This window comes from Helicoverpa zea, chromosome 28 (assembly GCF_022581195.2).
Source record: "Helicoverpa zea isolate HzStark_Cry1AcR chromosome 28, ilHelZeax1.1, whole genome shotgun sequence".
NCBI classification, from domain to species: Eukaryota; Metazoa; Arthropoda; class Insecta; order Lepidoptera; family Noctuidae; genus Helicoverpa; species Helicoverpa zea.
This window is the reverse complement of record NC_061479.1, coordinates 5,974,692-5,992,729: the sequence shown is the minus strand read 5'-3', so window position 1 is coordinate 5,992,729 and position 18,038 is coordinate 5,974,692. Positions and strand designations below refer to the sequence as shown.

Genomic DNA, 18,038 nt, shown 5'->3' with positions numbered 1-18,038 from the left:
ACTATTTTATTTTATTGAAATTCATACGAGATTAGAAGTTATGACACACTTCATGAAAATTCTTCATTTTAGTCGATTGACCAAATTAGTCGACTAAATGAACTATTCCAACCAAACTAATAATTAATTAGAGTTTAGTCAAGCTTTAATATATCAAGACTTTTCTTTTTTATGGATAAAATTAATATTTTTTTATTATTAAAAGGAAAAATCGGTGGTTCTATGAATATTTTTATACGAATTTAGGTAATAATTGTAAATAATAGTTAAGGATTTTTTGTATCAAAATGTATTGTTTAATAAAATTATTGTAAATTCTATTGTAGTTTATTTAAACCTTTCCTGTCTTGTCATTTGAACATCTATGGCAATCCTTACAGGTACCTAGTCAAAAGCCAGTAAGTCTGACAACCAGTCTTACCTGGGGGTAATACAGTTGCCCGGGTAACTGGGTTGAGGAGGTCAGATAGGCAGTCGCTCTTTGTGGCACACTGGTACTCAGCTGCATCCGGTTAGACTGGAAGCCGACCCCAACATAGTTGTCATTGATTGAAATATAAAAAAAGTCTGGTAGTGGGTGTTGTCAGATGAAAAATAAAAGTATGAAAATCAGCCTAAAAATTATTTTATTGACTAGCAAAAATTATGCTGTACCATAATGTATAACATTGAAGTTATTCTTAATACTAAACAAGCGCGTATATCTATTGTATACTATTCTGGACTTGAATAACGGCGCTTAGAACAAGCGAGACTATCCCGCAGTCGGGTATAGCTTGGAAAGGCGAACGCTTTGATTTCAATGTTATTTTTACCTACTTGAAACTAGGTAGGTTCCTAAACATTTTGAGGTTCCTAAACACTAAACAAATTATTTAATGTTTTGAAAAGTCTAGGGCCAGTTTTGACTGGTTACTGATAAAGTGAAAGTGCTTATAATTTCAGCCAGATATTTATATGTCAGATACGTTTCTTATAGGCTATCAAAGACTATCAGTAGCCGGTGAAACTAGACATAAGAGTGAAATACTTAGAAATACAATTTTCGCTCAATCGAAATTAATTTTACTTCGTCATATTGAACACTTTTTTTTCTCATGTTAAGTTTGCATGTATTGTATTATGTTTTACACATAACAAGGTTTTCACTGTACTGTAAATATTGGCCGTGCAATGTGTGAAATGACTAGTCAGATTGCTGAATTACAGCTTATTACTTTTTAAAAAATGGTAGATACTTAGTATTTACAGCAACATGTTTGTAATTTGTATTTTTATACTTTGAAATCAAAGCGTCCGCTTCCCATTAAAAAACGGCCTAATTTGGCTCAAATCGTCATTTTGGCAAAGAGCCAATTAGCCTTAGACGAATATAAAGTCAAATAGCCGTTACATTAAAAATACATTATATCACTACGCGATGTATAATTAGATGTATAATATGTACTAACACATAATTATAATATTATCATAAAAAATCTTATTTTTCTTAACTTCACCATTCCAATTACGTATATCCGTTTCCTCGTTTGAGTTTCAGCACTGTTTCGTTTCTTTTTTTTTATTTTGTAAGTTGGAGTTTTGAAAAAAATATTGTAGTAGAAAAATGATTTTATAATACATGTTAAATTATTTAAAAAGTGATTATAGCAACACCACACTTGAATATTCTTCAAAATCATTGTTTTTAATCACTATAATACTTGCATAATACTTTCATGGTGTATTTTTTTATTCCTTAATTTGAAAACTAATGAAAAAATACAGATAAATTCCTTAATTTGAAACATCTTGATGATTTTAAGGAAATGTAAACCATTTTTGACCAAAATACTAAATAAAAAAATAAAAAAAATTATGACTTTTTTTACTTTTTTTTCAAAACTTTTTTTTTCATTTTCAGAACTCCAACTTCTAAAAACCATTCTTAAGATCAAAAAATATCGTATCAACACTACGATTTAACTTAACATTTTAACATTACAACTGTTCTAGAAAGTACTATTGTAACTTTAATTTATTAATTAGCATAATATAAGGAAGACTTGTGTATTGCAATATTAAAAAAAAAAAAGCTTAAGTATATCTTAAATTGTTAAGCGAGACATTTTTTAATATAGATAATGCTATAAGAATACGCATATGTATGGTGTTACTGTTACAGCCTTTTTATCGTCCCACTGCTGGGCTGCGGCCTTCTCTCGAACGGAGAAGGATTGAGCATTAATCACCACGCTTGTATGTACGGTGTATCCTATAGTTATTTCGTTAAAAAGTAGTATTATGAAATGCTAAAGATTTCGATGCAATTGAGATAGATATAGACGAATAGCAATGTCCCTTCTTTCATCATCATCATCATCTCAGGCATAGGACGTCCACTGCTGAACATAGGCCTCCCCCTTAGATCTCCACAGATACCTGTTGGAGGCGACCTGCATCCAGCGTCGACGGCGTCATCCCTTCTTTACTTATAGAGAAATAGTCATAATACATAAATAGATGAACCGAACTATTTTTTTTTATTACTAAGTCCCTTTAACTTTACCTAATACAACCACAGTTAAATGTAAAATTAAAATCAATAATTTTCAGTTTGATTTCTAAAAAGAATATTTTGAAAAATATACCTAGAGAAACAATAGTACTTTCTAGAAAGTTTAAATTGGAAGTCCTTTTCAAAAACGTTTGCTTACAAAACAATATTTTAGCGTAATTCTTACGATATTTTTTTATCTATATCCTTTAGCTTTCCCGCCTTCGCTTTATATCTAAATAAGGATGTGAACTGAATTATCGACTAAAATGTTTAGTTGATTGACTAAATTTAGTCGACATACTAAATAATTAAAAAGGCTTGACCAAAAACTCTGTATTATAAAAGGTTATAAAATCGATTGAAAATTGTCTGGAAAGTGGTTTTAAAAAAACTTAACATTATTTTGAAAATATTTTTCAGTTTAAAATACATGTAAAATCAAATAAAATGTTGTTTCTTTACTCAAATTACTGGACTGTTAATTTTAATTAAGTATTTTCGTCAACCTTTTAAGTTTGTAGTGATGTGACTAAAACAACGTTATTTTTAGTCGATAATTCAGTCCACATCGTTGACTAAATTTTAAGTGTCAATTACGATTTTTTAATACTTTTTTGCGTATACAATTTTGGATTGAACCTTTAAGTTTTCAAAGTATACTATATTTAATGGAAATCGTATCATTTACAATCGTATATTCGTTTTTTTTTTTTTATGTACTAGATTAGTTTCTGTGGAGTTATCCGTATTGGTGACCAATAACGGCCGTTCTCAATATTCAATTTACCTGTTTTTTTGCTTACTAGAAATATAATTTGACATTAGGTCCATACTAGTAATGTCAGATTCCTATAACAGTTAAATAGAATATTAAGAACAGCCGTAACTGATTATTTTGTCAAAAAATAACACTAAATCACTTGTATAAAAATAAATTGCAAGAACAAAAGTTGACATAAAAATAATGGTCATTTACTTATTACTAACTTAAAAATAAAATACATTTTTAATAAGCTTTTTATACAAAAACATATGTAATTCCGTTACAATTATTTATACTGTACTTATTACAATGTAATTTTAAGTCGAAAATACTACAGATTTCTCCACAAAAACTAAGGAAAAATTAACCTAATATGGCTGTGTAGTAAAATAAAGGAAATTAACAATTGAGTATATTTCAAAACTAATTACTTTTTTATAAATAAATAGATGCAATATCTCAGTGGACGGTATTCTCTAGTGTTGCATGTAAAAAATATTCTTAGTATCTATTTTAATACCAACGATTTATCTTAACGAGTCTGTATTTAGTCGACTTGTAACTAATTTTGAAATTTAGTCGATTTCCAACTAATTTCATAATTTAGTCGATTTGTAACTTATTTCGAAATTTAGTCGATTTCCAACTTATTTCAAAATTTAGTCGATTTACGACTAATTTCAATACTTAGTCGAGTTGCGACTAATATCTAAATTTAGTCGATTTGCGACTAATATCAGACTCGTAAAGATATTTCGCACGTACTATACTTCGTCAGTCGGTGAAATGGGGAATAATTTTCAAAAAAAAAGTGTTTAATTCACAACCGGTATCAAAATTGACAAAACGCTAAACAAAGCCTCTTTGAGGATATTTTTTTTCTGTTTGAAGTTGTTTTTTTTTCTTGCGTTTTCATTTTTGGTAAAAATATTTTTGGGAATTTCTCATACTTTTTTAGACCTATTTGACAATTCAAATTAAAAATTAAGCAAGTTCGGGAAATAGGCTGTCTGAATTCATGAATTTTTTTCTGTTTTTTTTTTTTTAATCGCCCCAAAAGAAGATGTTATCAATACGATCACGTATTTTTGAAGTTTTCTCTATCAGAAATCAAAAGATTTTTACCAAAAAAGAGAAGTGAATGAAAATGTTGATCTTTTCACCTACTTGATGTTATCGAAATTAATTTCAATAAACTATTATATTTGTTTGCAATATCATTAGATATGGGAAGACGTAGAAATATGAGAATTTAAGACCAAATAATGTTAAATATTTACATAAAATATAAATACAAATTTAGCATATTTTTGTTATCGATAGGTGAAAAGACCAACACTAAAAGAATTCCATTAGTTTTGCCAGTTAATATGAATAGTTCATTATTTTGTTTAATAATATTTGAGGTATGGATTACGTATACAAAGTTCTAGGTTCAAATCTCGAGTAGTAACAGTGTGGATTTACAAAATTGTTACAAAGATTAGCATAGTGATGTGCAAATTAATTCGATAAAAATTATACAAATAATTTTACACTTTTTAAAATAACTTTTACATGAATTATTTTTCGAAAGTATTTTTCAAAATGCCCGTGTTCTTTTTTTTACTTCTTCTTAACCAAAAAAATATGGCATTATTAAGTATTTTCGTAAAACACTATGAACTCTTTTACCCCAAATTGACAAGTTAACTTTAACCGTTAAAAAAACAGTTTAATAAAATTCGTCAAAAAAACAGCAAATCGTATACATTAAATGATATCGTAAGATTTCGTATACAAATTGTTGACTTCGTATATTTTCTTGTATACTTTGATCATTGACTTTAACAATATGTCTCTTTTTTAATAAATAAGTAATATAATAATGCCATCCGATTGTCGGCTACGGCGGCTGTTCTCATATAAGGAGATCAGCCAGCTGCGCAGGACATGTTACAGTGCACAAGCATTCGCTTGGACACAGGTGCACTCACTATTCCTTCACTCTCATAATAAGAAATGGACGTAGTTATGCAGAAACGTTCCAACCCACTGTACGCGTAAATGCTTATATCTCAAATTCAAGTTTAATTTGAGATATAAGCATTTACGCGTTTCAGTTGTATTCTTTTTTATTCTAACTAGTAAAGGTAATAGAGGTTTTATTGTTGAATTATATTGAGTTTAGATAACCATATGCTAAATTTTAGGCTGTTCAATCACAATAACTCGATTTCGGGTGATTTGTGGGTTGGAACGTTTCTGCATAACTACGTCCAAATATAAAGCATACATAAACCTGCCGTGGAGCCGGCAGAACATAATCGATTAATCGTATCGACATTAGTTTGCACATCACTGTCATATTTTTTTATACACCCGTGTTTATTTATTTATTTTTTAATGTATTTCAAAGACAAAGTTTTTTAGTATCAAGATATTATCGTGTTTTTTGTTATTTAAATTTGTTTTATCCACACTGTTGCTACCCAAAATCTTTTAATTCTACACTTAAACTTATGGTATACTGTCAATATATTTTATATTATTATGTCTTTTTTTTATATAAATAAACGAATTTATTGTGACATGGCGTTTGTCATGAAAAGACTTTTAAAAATTAATACGTATACATTGAATCGTAACTGGGTATCGACTATATCGATTTATTTTTTTGTTTTATCGATGATTCGAGTTTTAGGAACGGTACATCACTTCACTAGTGAGAGTATTTGTCGAATTTCGAAAACTAGTTTTCGTGTGTAATTTAAAAATGAGTTTTAATATGTTAAAACAGTATTTTCACTGGTTCTATTATGATTGTCATGTAGATATTTTGGTAACTCAGTATTTGAATAGTGTTAAACAAAATATAGGTTTTATATTATGAAAAAAAAAAAAAACTTTTCCAAATTCATTTTCTAATCTCTCTCAAGACATTCGGTGAGAACTATAGTAGTTTTTTATACATAGAAATCTTACCTTTTTCCTCAGTATTTTCTCAGTAAGTTCACAGTGGCTCGTTCCTAAAACTCTAACAATATATCCTAATGCATAGTTTGCTGTATTGGGTATGTGACTTCCGGCTGTTCTGCGGCCGGATCCTGTTCATCCCCTGAAGCGTCGCCTTCCTGGTCTTCGTCCTCTGATGATGACAGGAGACCTGGGGAGGATGGAAGAGTAAAAAATAATGGAAAGGTATTTTAGTATAGAGGATGTTACAAAAAATGTATATGGTGAATTTAAAATATGACTTAATAAGCAAATCACTTAATTTTTCATTTCAACTATTAAAACGCTTTGTAATATTATTCAAACTCAAAGCTGCGTCTACGCCACGAGAGCCGAGCACGAGCCGAACACAATTCGTGTAGTGCGGACCAACTGACAAGCCTCTAACGAGCGCGCAAGAGCATTGCGTTCGTGCTCGGCTGCGTTCCGCCTGTTGTCGGTTTTTGACGAACACAAAGGGTTTTGCTAACAGTGATCGTTGCAGGTTCGTTGTAGGTCCACACTTGACGCCGCGAACGACAAGCCGAGAAGGGCTCCACTTGTGCTTCGCTCGTGCTCGGTTCGTCTAGCGTAGACGCAGCTTAACAAAGTTGTGTCTAACTGTCTACTGAATACTTTTTAATCTACCAAATTATATGTTTAATTGCACTGATAAAAATATTACTTAGGCCTAAGATTTATATCAAATATTATATCAAATAATGACGTTCAAGGCCGATTTCGGCCACGGCGGCTGTTCTCATATAATGAGATCAGCCGAACATATTATAGCACACAAGCATTCAAATACATATCCTATACCATCCATATACCTTGGAATGTTTTATATCAACATGTTTGAGATCCTTATTTTAATGAAAAACCATTTAGTTAAACGTTAACTATGTACATTTAAATAACTAACTGTAATTTATCGGCAGTAAAATGAATTAAATAACTATTAAATGTTACTTACCGGCAGTGAACTGTGGGTTGGAGAGGGCGTCGGGCCAGTAGCGCTTGCTTATAGACGAACCGTTCTTGCCTTTCTTACCTCCTGGAATATAAAACACATTTTCAGTTTTATTGGCTTTTTTAGAGGAATAGAGTTCATCGAAAGATTACATAATAAGCACTTTTGAGCGAAAATTTTATGACTTATTTTATTACAAAACGCTATCCACTAGGCATACTGCTAATATTATAAAAGCAAAAGTTTGTATGTATGGATGTTAGTTCCTCTTTTACGGTAAAACTTTTTGATGAATTTTGATTAAACTTAGCAATAACATACTTCCCAGCGTAAGCCCGTGGTTTGACCCACATCCCACTAGTAATAAGTACTTCCCATACTCAGATAAAAGTAGCCTACACATAGGTAGTAATAGTGGACTAAATATAACTGCCAAGTTTCATCACAATTCATAGTAAGGAACATAAAAATGAAAAATATTTAATTGTATATACAATATGTAACATAATTAACGCACACCCTCAAACACCCCAATTAGAATTTTATGTTATAATCATAATACATACACTGAATTTTTAATTTAACATGTATATGCATTGCTATTAAGATAAGAGAACTTTGTGGTCATACTACTACGCACGCAAATATCGCGCCGCGCGCCGCTCGACTCGACACAACATAACGAAACTACGGAAAAAGCCGACAATACACGAAGTCTTATTACTTTGAATTACGGTCTATTTGAATTTGTTTTGACTGTACAGGGTTAATGTGACAATAATTTCCGTAGTTTTAATAATTTTTGGGATAAAAAAATTACCTATATTAAAAATGATATAAATCGATTCAGTAAACGATTCTGAACAAACTAATTTCAGGATGTGCGTTAATTAAGTTACATGTTGTATATTGGACATGAGGACTAATTTCGATATTTTGGCTAGGCAATTAACATATTAATTCCGTAACTAATATTAGTAGAGTATATACTGACCAGGTTTATCAGCACAGTCCAGCATGGGCTGCAGGATCCGGCGCCGAGCGTTGATGAACCAGTTGTTCACTTGCAGTAATGTCAGCCGGGTTTGTGCTGCTAGCGAGCGCTTCTCTTCTTCAGTCGGGTAAGGGTGCTGAGGATAAAAGGATTGTAATTAATTAAATAGTACGGAAAATAATAATGGACGGCCGATTTCAGCCACGGCGGCTGTTCTCATATAAGGAGATCAGTCAGCTGCGCAGGGCATATTCAAATGGGTTTTCGCCCACTTTTTTTTTACGATGGTAAAAATCATCAAATGACCTTTCCCGCTGTGGGTTAGCAGCGTTGAGGGAGTGTCAGACTTTCACTGACTAAAAATCCATCATGTTCCTTCGTAGGCCTTTTAAGTACCAGGGCCGCGGTAACTCTTTCGAACAATCTTGCAGCCCCGGCAGGTCTTAGCTTGTTGTCACGAAAATCGTCTTTGGTCCTCGTGGCCCCTCTCTAAAAGACAGAAGACGGCACAAAAGCTGAGGTTTTTAGTGGGTGCAAGCCCCACATAAGTTCACCGTCTCCCCGGCGGTGCGTGTATGCGTCAGGCATTTTCCTCAGCTGAAACAAAAGGCCTTGGCCCTACTGGGCCCCGCTGGGGAGATATCTTTTTTTTTTTAACGACGTCAAAAATCATCAAATGACCCCTCCCGCTGTGGGTTAGCAGCGGTGAGGGAGTGTCAGACTCTTACTGACTAAAAACCGTCGTGTTCCGTCGTAGGCCGCGTATGTACCAGGGCCGCGGTATCTCTTTGGAACACCCCGCAGCCCTGGGCAGCTGTATGTTACCACGAGGTGCTGGAACAGCCAGGCCCGCATGACCTGCGTGGCGTGTCGCGGCAGCACGCCGCGCTTGCCGGCCGCGTCCTCCAGCTCGTCATCCGGGGGGGGCGAGCCCGACACTGATGAGCAGGAATTGTTGGAGTTTGTTCCTGTAAGGGATAGTAAAAATATTTTGAAAAAAATCGTCATCATCATCATCGTCATCGTCATCATTATTATTATCATCGTCATCATTGTCGTCGTTGTCATCAGAATTTGTTTCGTCCCACTACAACTGCCTCCACTGTTTTCTAACAAATCCAAACACAGCTATGATACGATGTCCCGACGTGAAGTTCCAGTTCATATCTTATGGCTTCATCAGAACTATACAGCTGTCAATCATCATGACGCTACGATATTTGGAAGACGATCAAATTAGTTACCATAGATTCCAATATTTATTGTAGAACCACGAAGTAGTACTTTTGAAACATGTAAGTGATGGAATGACTCCAGTTTTTTTTCTTTTTTTTTTCATTGAACGTTGTCCTTGCCTCAGACCATTTTAAAATAATTTAAATTTATTTTCAATGTTATATATTGTACATTTTATTTTTACTATGTAGGTAATGACACATGTTATATAATGATAAATAAATCGTTTATCTCCTCACTTTGTACATAATTTTACAATAGTTGCTTAATTCAAAAAAATGCTGATGTAGCATATGCCTGAACCAGGTAAAAATTCCTTAGGTAGTATATTTTTAATAGTATTTAGTGCTTACCAGTGAAGGAGTCGGTGGATATAAGTCCGGCGCCTATCTGACTGATCGGCGTCGAACCTTGGACTACTAGTGACGCTGCAAACAGAGAAAATAACATTTTAAAATATTCAGGTGTCAAAAATCTAAAAAGATTGTTATTTATTTTGTTTTTTTTTGTCTCAGTCAATTATTTAATTACGGATACCTAAAAGTTAGGTATACTTTCGTAGAGGACCTTTGTGAGGGCACGTGCGGTGAATCTAGCAATACATGCGATCGATGTTCATCGCGCGCGGCTCCTCATCATCCTCCGAGCCTTTTCCCAATCATGTTGGGGTCGGCTTCCAGTCTAACCGGATGCAGCTGAGTACCAGTGCTTTACAAGAAGCGACTGCCTATCTGATCTCCTCAACCCAGTTACCCGGGCAACCCAATACCCCTTGATTAGAATGGTGTTAGACTAACTGGCTTCTGACTACCCGTAACGACTGGCAAGGATGTTCAATGACAGCCGGGACCTACAGTTTAACGTGCTATCCGAAACACAGTCAATGGTGTCTAAGACATAGTTAGCTATGCTGTTGTCACACGGTGTAACTGTGTACGTACGCGTATCTCTGCTGGGCGGCGCGTAGGGCGGCTCGGGCTGCGGCGGGAACACGCTCGCGAACACCGGCGCCGCGCCCGCCACCGGCGACTAGACGAATAAACATACTTTTTAAGTAAAATAATGTAAAGAAAATCTATTTCCTATAATATGTGAAAATATCAAGAATGCCAATATTAATATATTCGAATATAATGCGAAAGTATGTAACAAAGTTTTTGGTAGGAAGGTACCTATAGCTTATCAAAAGAGGACCAACATTTTTCAGTTTTTTTTTACTTATCTTCATATTAGATATTTTTCATCTACCCAGTTCGTTATTTAGCAATATTGCACGTTTTTTTATGAGTATCTTTTCAAATATTATATCTATGAGTTTCTCAAATATAAAGATCCTGCGCGAATGATTTAATTGCATTATTGCGTATGTTTACGGCATGTCACAGCCAACTGGTTATTTTAAAATAGTCATTCAATCAAGATCATAAAAAAACTATTTGATATAAAAAGCTTTAAATAAAATGGCTACTTCAACCAGTAGACTGGTAAGTACTTCTACAAAATATGCAAAATTGCGAATTTTAGAATAAAAATTATTTATCTTAGCAAAAAAATTGTGTCTTTCTTATCACATACAGTATTTTGTAATTAACTACAGAAGAAAAGTGTATATAATTATAAAAGTGTAACATACATTTCATACCTGATATTGTGGCGAGTTGGAGGTGCTCGAGTGCTCGTCTATAGACCCCGACAGATTGTTGTTGCTTTCTACTCCACCTGCAAATAAAATAGTAATATATTTTAATCATTTGGCTATCCTTTTCCCAGCTATGCTGCGGTTCCAGTGTAATCGGATGCAGCTGAGTACCAGTGTACCACAAGGAGCGACTGCCCTATCTGACCTCCTCAACTCAATTACCCAGGCAACCCTATCTCCCTTAGTTAGACTGGTGTCAGACTTACTGGCTTCTGACTACCAGTAACGACTGCCAAAATTAATAGTTTAACTATCTAATAAGTATGTTCCTGATACTGGTCATTTTTCTACAAAAATCATAACAATCAATCCTATTTAAATAAGTTCTAATTTCCTTTCGCAGGTGTATGCTTGAAGAGATTTCTTTAGAAATAAGCATTAATTGTAAATTGTTTCTTCCCTATTGTTTTCTTTATCTGTGTTGAGCAGAAATTCGTAAATAAATAATATGTACCTGAGCTGTAGTCAGTCCGCAGCAAGTTTTCACTCTGCATCTTAGTCTTGAGACAGGCGATGTATCGACCGCAGAAGTCTCGACATAGCTCCTGCACTTTTTCTAGCTCTAGTAGGTGGATTCGTAGCACCTGGAAACAGGAGAATCATAGGTTTATAAAGGAGCGAAGTAAATAAAATAATACTTCCCAGTTAAGGCTCCACCTGCAATGGGAAACCTTAGTAATATGTATTATGAATGCCTAAGTTTGTATGACAGATCCATAAAACATACGCGAATTTCTGTTCCTCTTTCACGAAAAAACTACCGAATGTATTTTGATGAAACTTGGAGGAATACAATTTATACGTATATTAGAATAACATAAAGGCATATTTCGAGTTATAATTAAGAAACATCTTTCTTTTTTGTTCATATCCTATAGGAACCGAAACTACTGAACCGATTTAATATTTTTCATTGTTACCAAGCGATACTAACTGCGCTGCTGAGTATACGTCCAGAAGATTCCTCATGACGCGACTGAAACCGCGGGAACGGCTAGTAAAAACATATTTATTTAAACATTCTTTAAAAAACTCTTTTTCGTAGTTCGAAGTTCCCTGTTTGTACTGCATTTATATACCCAACAGACAAACTATGTATATAGTTTTGTTGGACACTATGTACCTTATAAAACATAAGATGTACCTTTTATAAATTAATAAAGATGTTTTGAACAAATAATGTACCTATCTCTATCTTATCAATAACTCCACCTACCTGAATACTCTTAATCATAAGTCCGTCTATCTCAGGATCATCAACAAGAAAGGGTCTGCGGTCTCGTCTCTGGTGCTGCACGAAGGCCTGCAGGTCTGCGCCGAAGGCCTCCGCGGCCGGGGGCTCCGCCCCTGCCGTCGCTTGCTCGCATCTCTCGAGGAGGAGAGCCAGGAGGGGGAAGAGGGGGTGTCTGGAAGATTGACAGTGTTAATTAGGGCAAAGTAGTAAAAATATTGTATTTTTCAGTTGGGTGGTAGCAAGTATAGTTGTCTCCAAACTTTAAGTACGGCCAAATCCAAAATATCTAAAGATTCATTCTGCATATAACCCAATCAATAACCAAAACATTTTTTAAATAGGATCCTATGTTACCCAGTCCGGATCTCACGAAGTTCTCTCTTTAAAACTACACAATTTTACAGAACGGAAAAGTAAGGATTTTTTGATAATATGGATCATCTGATATGTATCTGACGACGATCATCTCAACTCGGGATTTATAAGATCCAGCACAGACCAACCAACCATATTTATTGACCCACATTGCTGCGGTCTCATCTCAAGGAAGGAACTTTAATTGGTGATTTCAGACTTTGCAGTCCGGGTTTTCTCAAAATGTTTTCCTTCACCTTTTACATTAGTGTCAAAGATCATCACTCTCAATTTAAGGGCCCAGTAGGTTAAAAATAACTTCTTCCTCCTGCCCTGTTCTCAATTTTATTTGGGGTCGGCGCAATATGTCATCCTCTTCCATTTTCCCCTGTCACTCGGCAGACTGGCACTCACTTCCTTCCAATAGGTAAAAATAACTATGATAGTAAAAGACATCTGTCTATATCTTCCTTAAATCAGACCTCACAACTTCTTTCGCAAACGCCACGGATAACAAAACACACAAGAAGCGACATACTTATAGACGGCCCTCTTGTCGGCCTCGAACTGCGCCTGATCGGCGTCCGCGGCGGGCGCACCGCCGCCCTGCATCCCGCCAATATCAACAGCTTGGCTGCCTCATCTAGAAACAAGGATAGATAGGATTTAATTCTGTGTTGAAAAGAAAATAATTTATTTTAAACAATAAAAGCGTGTCAAAAAATTTTAACACGCTTATTTATCAAGATTTGTTTCCTAATTACTTGTTACCACCTGCGGTTTCACCCGCAGCCCTAGGGAACTGTCAAAACAACGCAGCACTGTGGGAAGGTGGAAATAATTGTATTTCATGATAAATGAGATTATTTTCACTGATATTATTTTAGTAGTAGTTCGTGAGATTAGCTAGTTCAAACAAAGTCTTCATCCCAATTATATCGATTGGCTCTGGCATTGAGTCGTTGGATAGTGTTTTTTTTTATTTTATATAGGTAATTTGTGTAAAACCTAACGAGGCTAGCTAACGCAGCAGCAATAAAGTCTTTATACCAAAATAAAAGATAAAAAAAAGCTTTATAAAATTGTAGCATATATCAAATTCGTATTCACTGAAAGTTGCAATCGTCATCATATAGCGAAGTACGTCAAACACCCGCATATAACATGTCTTCATACTAAATTCCATCGAAATCAGTTCATTATTCACTCCATTGTGAAAACTTTAACTAGTCAACATTCCCATTCATAAAAACTTACTGATCCCACAAAAAACAGCAAAGCAAACTAATAAACTAAAACAAATACAACAAACAACTATATAACTATAAAAATAAACAGTCGAAATAATATTACTGGCAACACCGACCGTCGGCGGCAATAAAAAGATATATTAAAAGCGGGCCACACATTCATCACAAGTGTTGCCACTAGATTGATATAAAATACCACTTATTTTCTTTACTGTTTCGTAAGGGTGGTTTTTAATGTCTTATGGGGTGTAAGGACTGTTTAAGATAGCTAGGGGTATTATAAACATACTTGCTTTGGTTTTGCAGGAAAACCGCACCATTTAGAGCACACTGCAAACTTTTAGTCGGCCGATAGTTTGTTTGGGCTCATAAATCAGTATGAAGATGAATGGTAGTACGCACATTACAAAGATCAGGTATTTAGCCGGTATCAGACCAACTGAAAACTTTGATTAATACAAGATGTTTCCATCTGGTTTCGGCAACACAGAACTTACGACACACTATATTATATTCTAGCAAGTTCCTCTACCAAATTTAGGTAAAAACCCAGAACTTTTACCCAAATATTTTTCCAAAAAAAACCTCAAAGTCACGTCCACACATTTTCGCAAAGAAACTCCGCAATACTCTTTCCCCTAAGATATAGACGGTAGATAATTAATCCCAGCCGATTTGGCTAAAATAAGGAAAAAGGGAAAAATGTTTACTTATTACATTTTGTGTTTCACGAAGCTAGGAACAAAAAGGATTTTGCTATTTTGTGTAGGTATTTTAGTAACTAGCTTTTACAGGCTTGACCTGCGTCCCGTGAGAACTATTTCGCGCATACGGGTTAAAAGTTCATCGATAAATTGGGTTTCTAACACTTATGACGGTTCCCAATATTTTGCATCTGTTGATTTATTTACTACATAGAGATATCTAGACACACGGCAGTGTGTCCGCCAAGTTCGAGCAAAAAAAGCGACACACCGGCCGTGGGTTATATTACACGAACCATTTCGGGCCAAATTCGACCCCCCTGTAACTCAAAATCTATTTTATTTATGCATATCAAATTTCTAGTATCTGTTGAGACTTATCTAAAATACAAAATTTAATTAATATACCTATTGTAGGTCTTGAGATATTGACGTCAGAAAATAGCTATTTTTACTATACACTCACTGACTGACTGATTCACTGACTCACTCATCAAAAACCTAGACCACTTCCAATGGTCGTATTGACTTGAAATTTGGCATGGAGGTAGGTCTTTATGTCAAGGTAAAGGGAAAAATCTGAAAATGGCCAAGTGTGAGTCGGTTTCAAAATAATGAAGGTGTTTTATACCCGGTGTAAATTTATACCCCTAAGGAACTAAAACTACTAAATTTATCTATATTTATATAATATATCTTCGAATGGTACAAAGGTTTGTATTTAGTCAAAGTAAAGTAAAAATCTGAAAACGGCCAAGTGTGAATCACTTTCGAAAATAACGAATGTGTAACTTTGATCCACGAACATAATATATGATAACATGTCATGTCAGTCAGTTGGTAAATCTAGTCCATTTATTTAATCTAGTTCATTTCTTTGTAAGAAACATAGTGCATATAAAAAAATCTAAAAGATAGTATAAATGAGACATTTCTTTAACTAACTTCATCATAAGAAAAAATAAAAATAAACAACCTTACAAAAATAAATGAAATCCCACCCAAAACAAAAATGTGAAAGACTGCCAAGTTCGATAATATGGGAATGCTTCGCCTATAAAAGAAGTGAGATCTGAATAAGTACCAAGTTCCATACACATACCTCAGTTAAAAATAGTTGCTTTTTAATGATGTTACTTGGCAAGTTTTAATAGAAAATTAAATACTTGATTCATTGCGTTTAGTAGGTTTATAACGGTGTATGAAAACTTGCCAAGTAACATCATTAAAAAGTAACTATTTTTAACTGAGGTATGTGTATGGAACTTGGTACTTATTCAGATCTCACTTCTTTTATAGGCGAAGCATTCCCATATTATCGAACTTGGCAGTCTTTCACATTTTTGTTTTGGGTGGGATACTTTTGACATTAACCCAATAAAAGTATTTAATGTGGACTCCCATCTCTATATAAGATATATAATATAATGGAACGGCCGATAAAACACTCAAATCAAAACCATTATAACAAACATTAGCACCTATAGGGTTTCCCTTAAAAATGAATAAGTAAAAAAGAAGTAAGACACAAAGATAATTCGTTTATTGCATGAATGATCAAGATTCTTTAATATGATGACATCTGCTTATACCTAAAAAACATGAGATTAATCGAAGTCAACGTTAAAATTAACCCATGTCCGTAACGTTCCTTTGCAATGCAATCGACGTGAATAAGATTTTTCTACAAGATTAGGTACACAGTTGCGCCGATTGCCGCAAGTTTGGAATTGAACCCTCTGCATAATGGCAATAGTTTGTCCCTCACACAAAGGGGACTTTGGAGGAAACATGATTATAATTATAGAACCTTAATTATGAAGACAAAGACGTGGATGAAGGGAGTATGTGTATAAGTTTATATGAGAGTGAAGTTTAGCAGGGGCCCGATTCTCCTAAGGTAATAATGTCAAAATCGAACAGAAATCGAATCGCAATAGCAGTTTTAACCATATCGGGCATTCTGCTACTAATAAAAGACCAATCGTATTCGATTGACATTTGATTGGTGTGCGATTGGTCTACTATTTTGGTGATTTTAGTCCATACGGTAGTTTGCTGTATAATCATTTTGCAATCGTAAATCATTTGCAGACAAAATGATTCATTATTGAATGACAGAAAAGGATAAAAACGTTTATTTCAAAGAAAAAATAGCGGAATGCCACATACGCTTCAATCGTAATCGAGTCGCGATTGGATCTCAGTCGAATCGAGTCGAACGTGAATCGTATGTCGCTTAAGTAAAATTAGGAGAATCGCGCCCCAGTTGTCAATATTTAGTTTATCTTCCTGAAATGAGAAATAATAAGAGAAGAGCTTGTGGCTAAGTCAAAGCCGCGTGGATCGATCGATCATAAGGTTAAGCAACACTTGGCGCGGTCGGTTCGTGGATGGGTGACTATCGTGTCATAGTTCTTCCGTGTTTCGGAAGGCGTGTTGAATTGGTGGGTCCCGGCTGTCTTTGGCAGTCGTTACGGGTAGTCAGAAGCCAGAAAGACTAACAACCAGTCTTACCAAGGGTATCCTAGAGGTTGTCTATACTGTATTGTGGAAGACAGATAAGCAGTCGCTCCATATAAAACAATGGTAATCGGCTACATCAAGTTAAGAGTGGAAGCCAACCCCAACAAAGTTGGTCAATGGTCAATATAATAATTTTGTTCTTATTTGTAATTTAATACACTATAATTGGTTTTCATTATTTATCTTACATCGTTTATGGCCTTTCTTATCATTGAAAAATTGATTGTTAAGAAGTCTGTATCTATTATGTACGCGAATGTTTAAAAGCCTAATGAAACGGTTTACTTGATTACGCTAAGCCAGTTATCGAAGAAGGTTATAGGTGATTTGTACAGTCATACATAAGTTTCATAACTTTTTTACCTACTTGATAAAACCACATACCAACCCCTCTACAACTAAAATACTCGAGAATAACAAATCGTATATCAATAAATAGCGAGTTTTCAACGTGAATGTACGTGCCCTGTAAATACGAGCAGCTACGGAGGACGCATCTAAATGGGCGCGTTACTTGCCGCGCTTTTACTAGTGTTGCCAGGTTATCGATAAAATGCGGGTGAGGGGAAAATTTTGTTGTAAAGAGGTTCAATTTAATTTCTTTTTTTTTTTTTGCTTTATTCTTAGTCATAACATCAAATATTAAAACAGGCTTTACAACTAGAACACAAAACAGTTTACTTTACAATCTATTTCATAATTTTTATTATAGTTTTTGTGTGGCATAAATCACACAGTTGAATTTGAATTATCTCTGAGACAGCTACATACAAATTGTTGTTTGTTTGTTTTG

The 18,038-nt window shown here is 34.5% G+C and overlaps 1 protein-coding gene across 1 annotated transcript in view; it reads right to left on the bottom strand.

Moving 5' to 3' along the window:
• Positions 1-609: 609 nt before the first annotated feature.
• Positions 610-18,038, bottom strand: part of LOC124643861 (homeobox protein PKNOX2-like) — a 38,103-nt gene continuing 20,674 nt past the window's right edge. Inside the window, exons 2-12 of the mRNA XM_047182983.1 lie at positions 13,304-13,408; positions 12,394-12,583; positions 11,632-11,761; positions 11,121-11,197; positions 10,420-10,507; positions 9,832-9,906; positions 9,068-9,210; positions 8,243-8,378; positions 7,252-7,332; positions 5,567-6,447; positions 610-5,305 (exon numbers count right to left, since the gene is read on the bottom strand). Of these exons, the coding sequence (XP_047038939.1) occupies positions 6,332-6,447; positions 7,252-7,332; positions 8,243-8,378; positions 9,068-9,210; positions 9,832-9,906; positions 10,420-10,507; positions 11,121-11,197; positions 11,632-11,761; positions 12,394-12,583; positions 13,304-13,377 (1,110 nt within the window). The 5' untranslated portion in view covers positions 13,378-13,408 and the 3' untranslated portion in view covers positions 610-5,305; positions 5,567-6,331. The remainder of the gene's footprint in view (positions 5,306-5,566; positions 6,448-7,251; positions 7,333-8,242; positions 8,379-9,067; positions 9,211-9,831; positions 9,907-10,419; positions 10,508-11,120; positions 11,198-11,631; positions 11,762-12,393; positions 12,584-13,303; positions 13,409-18,038) is intronic.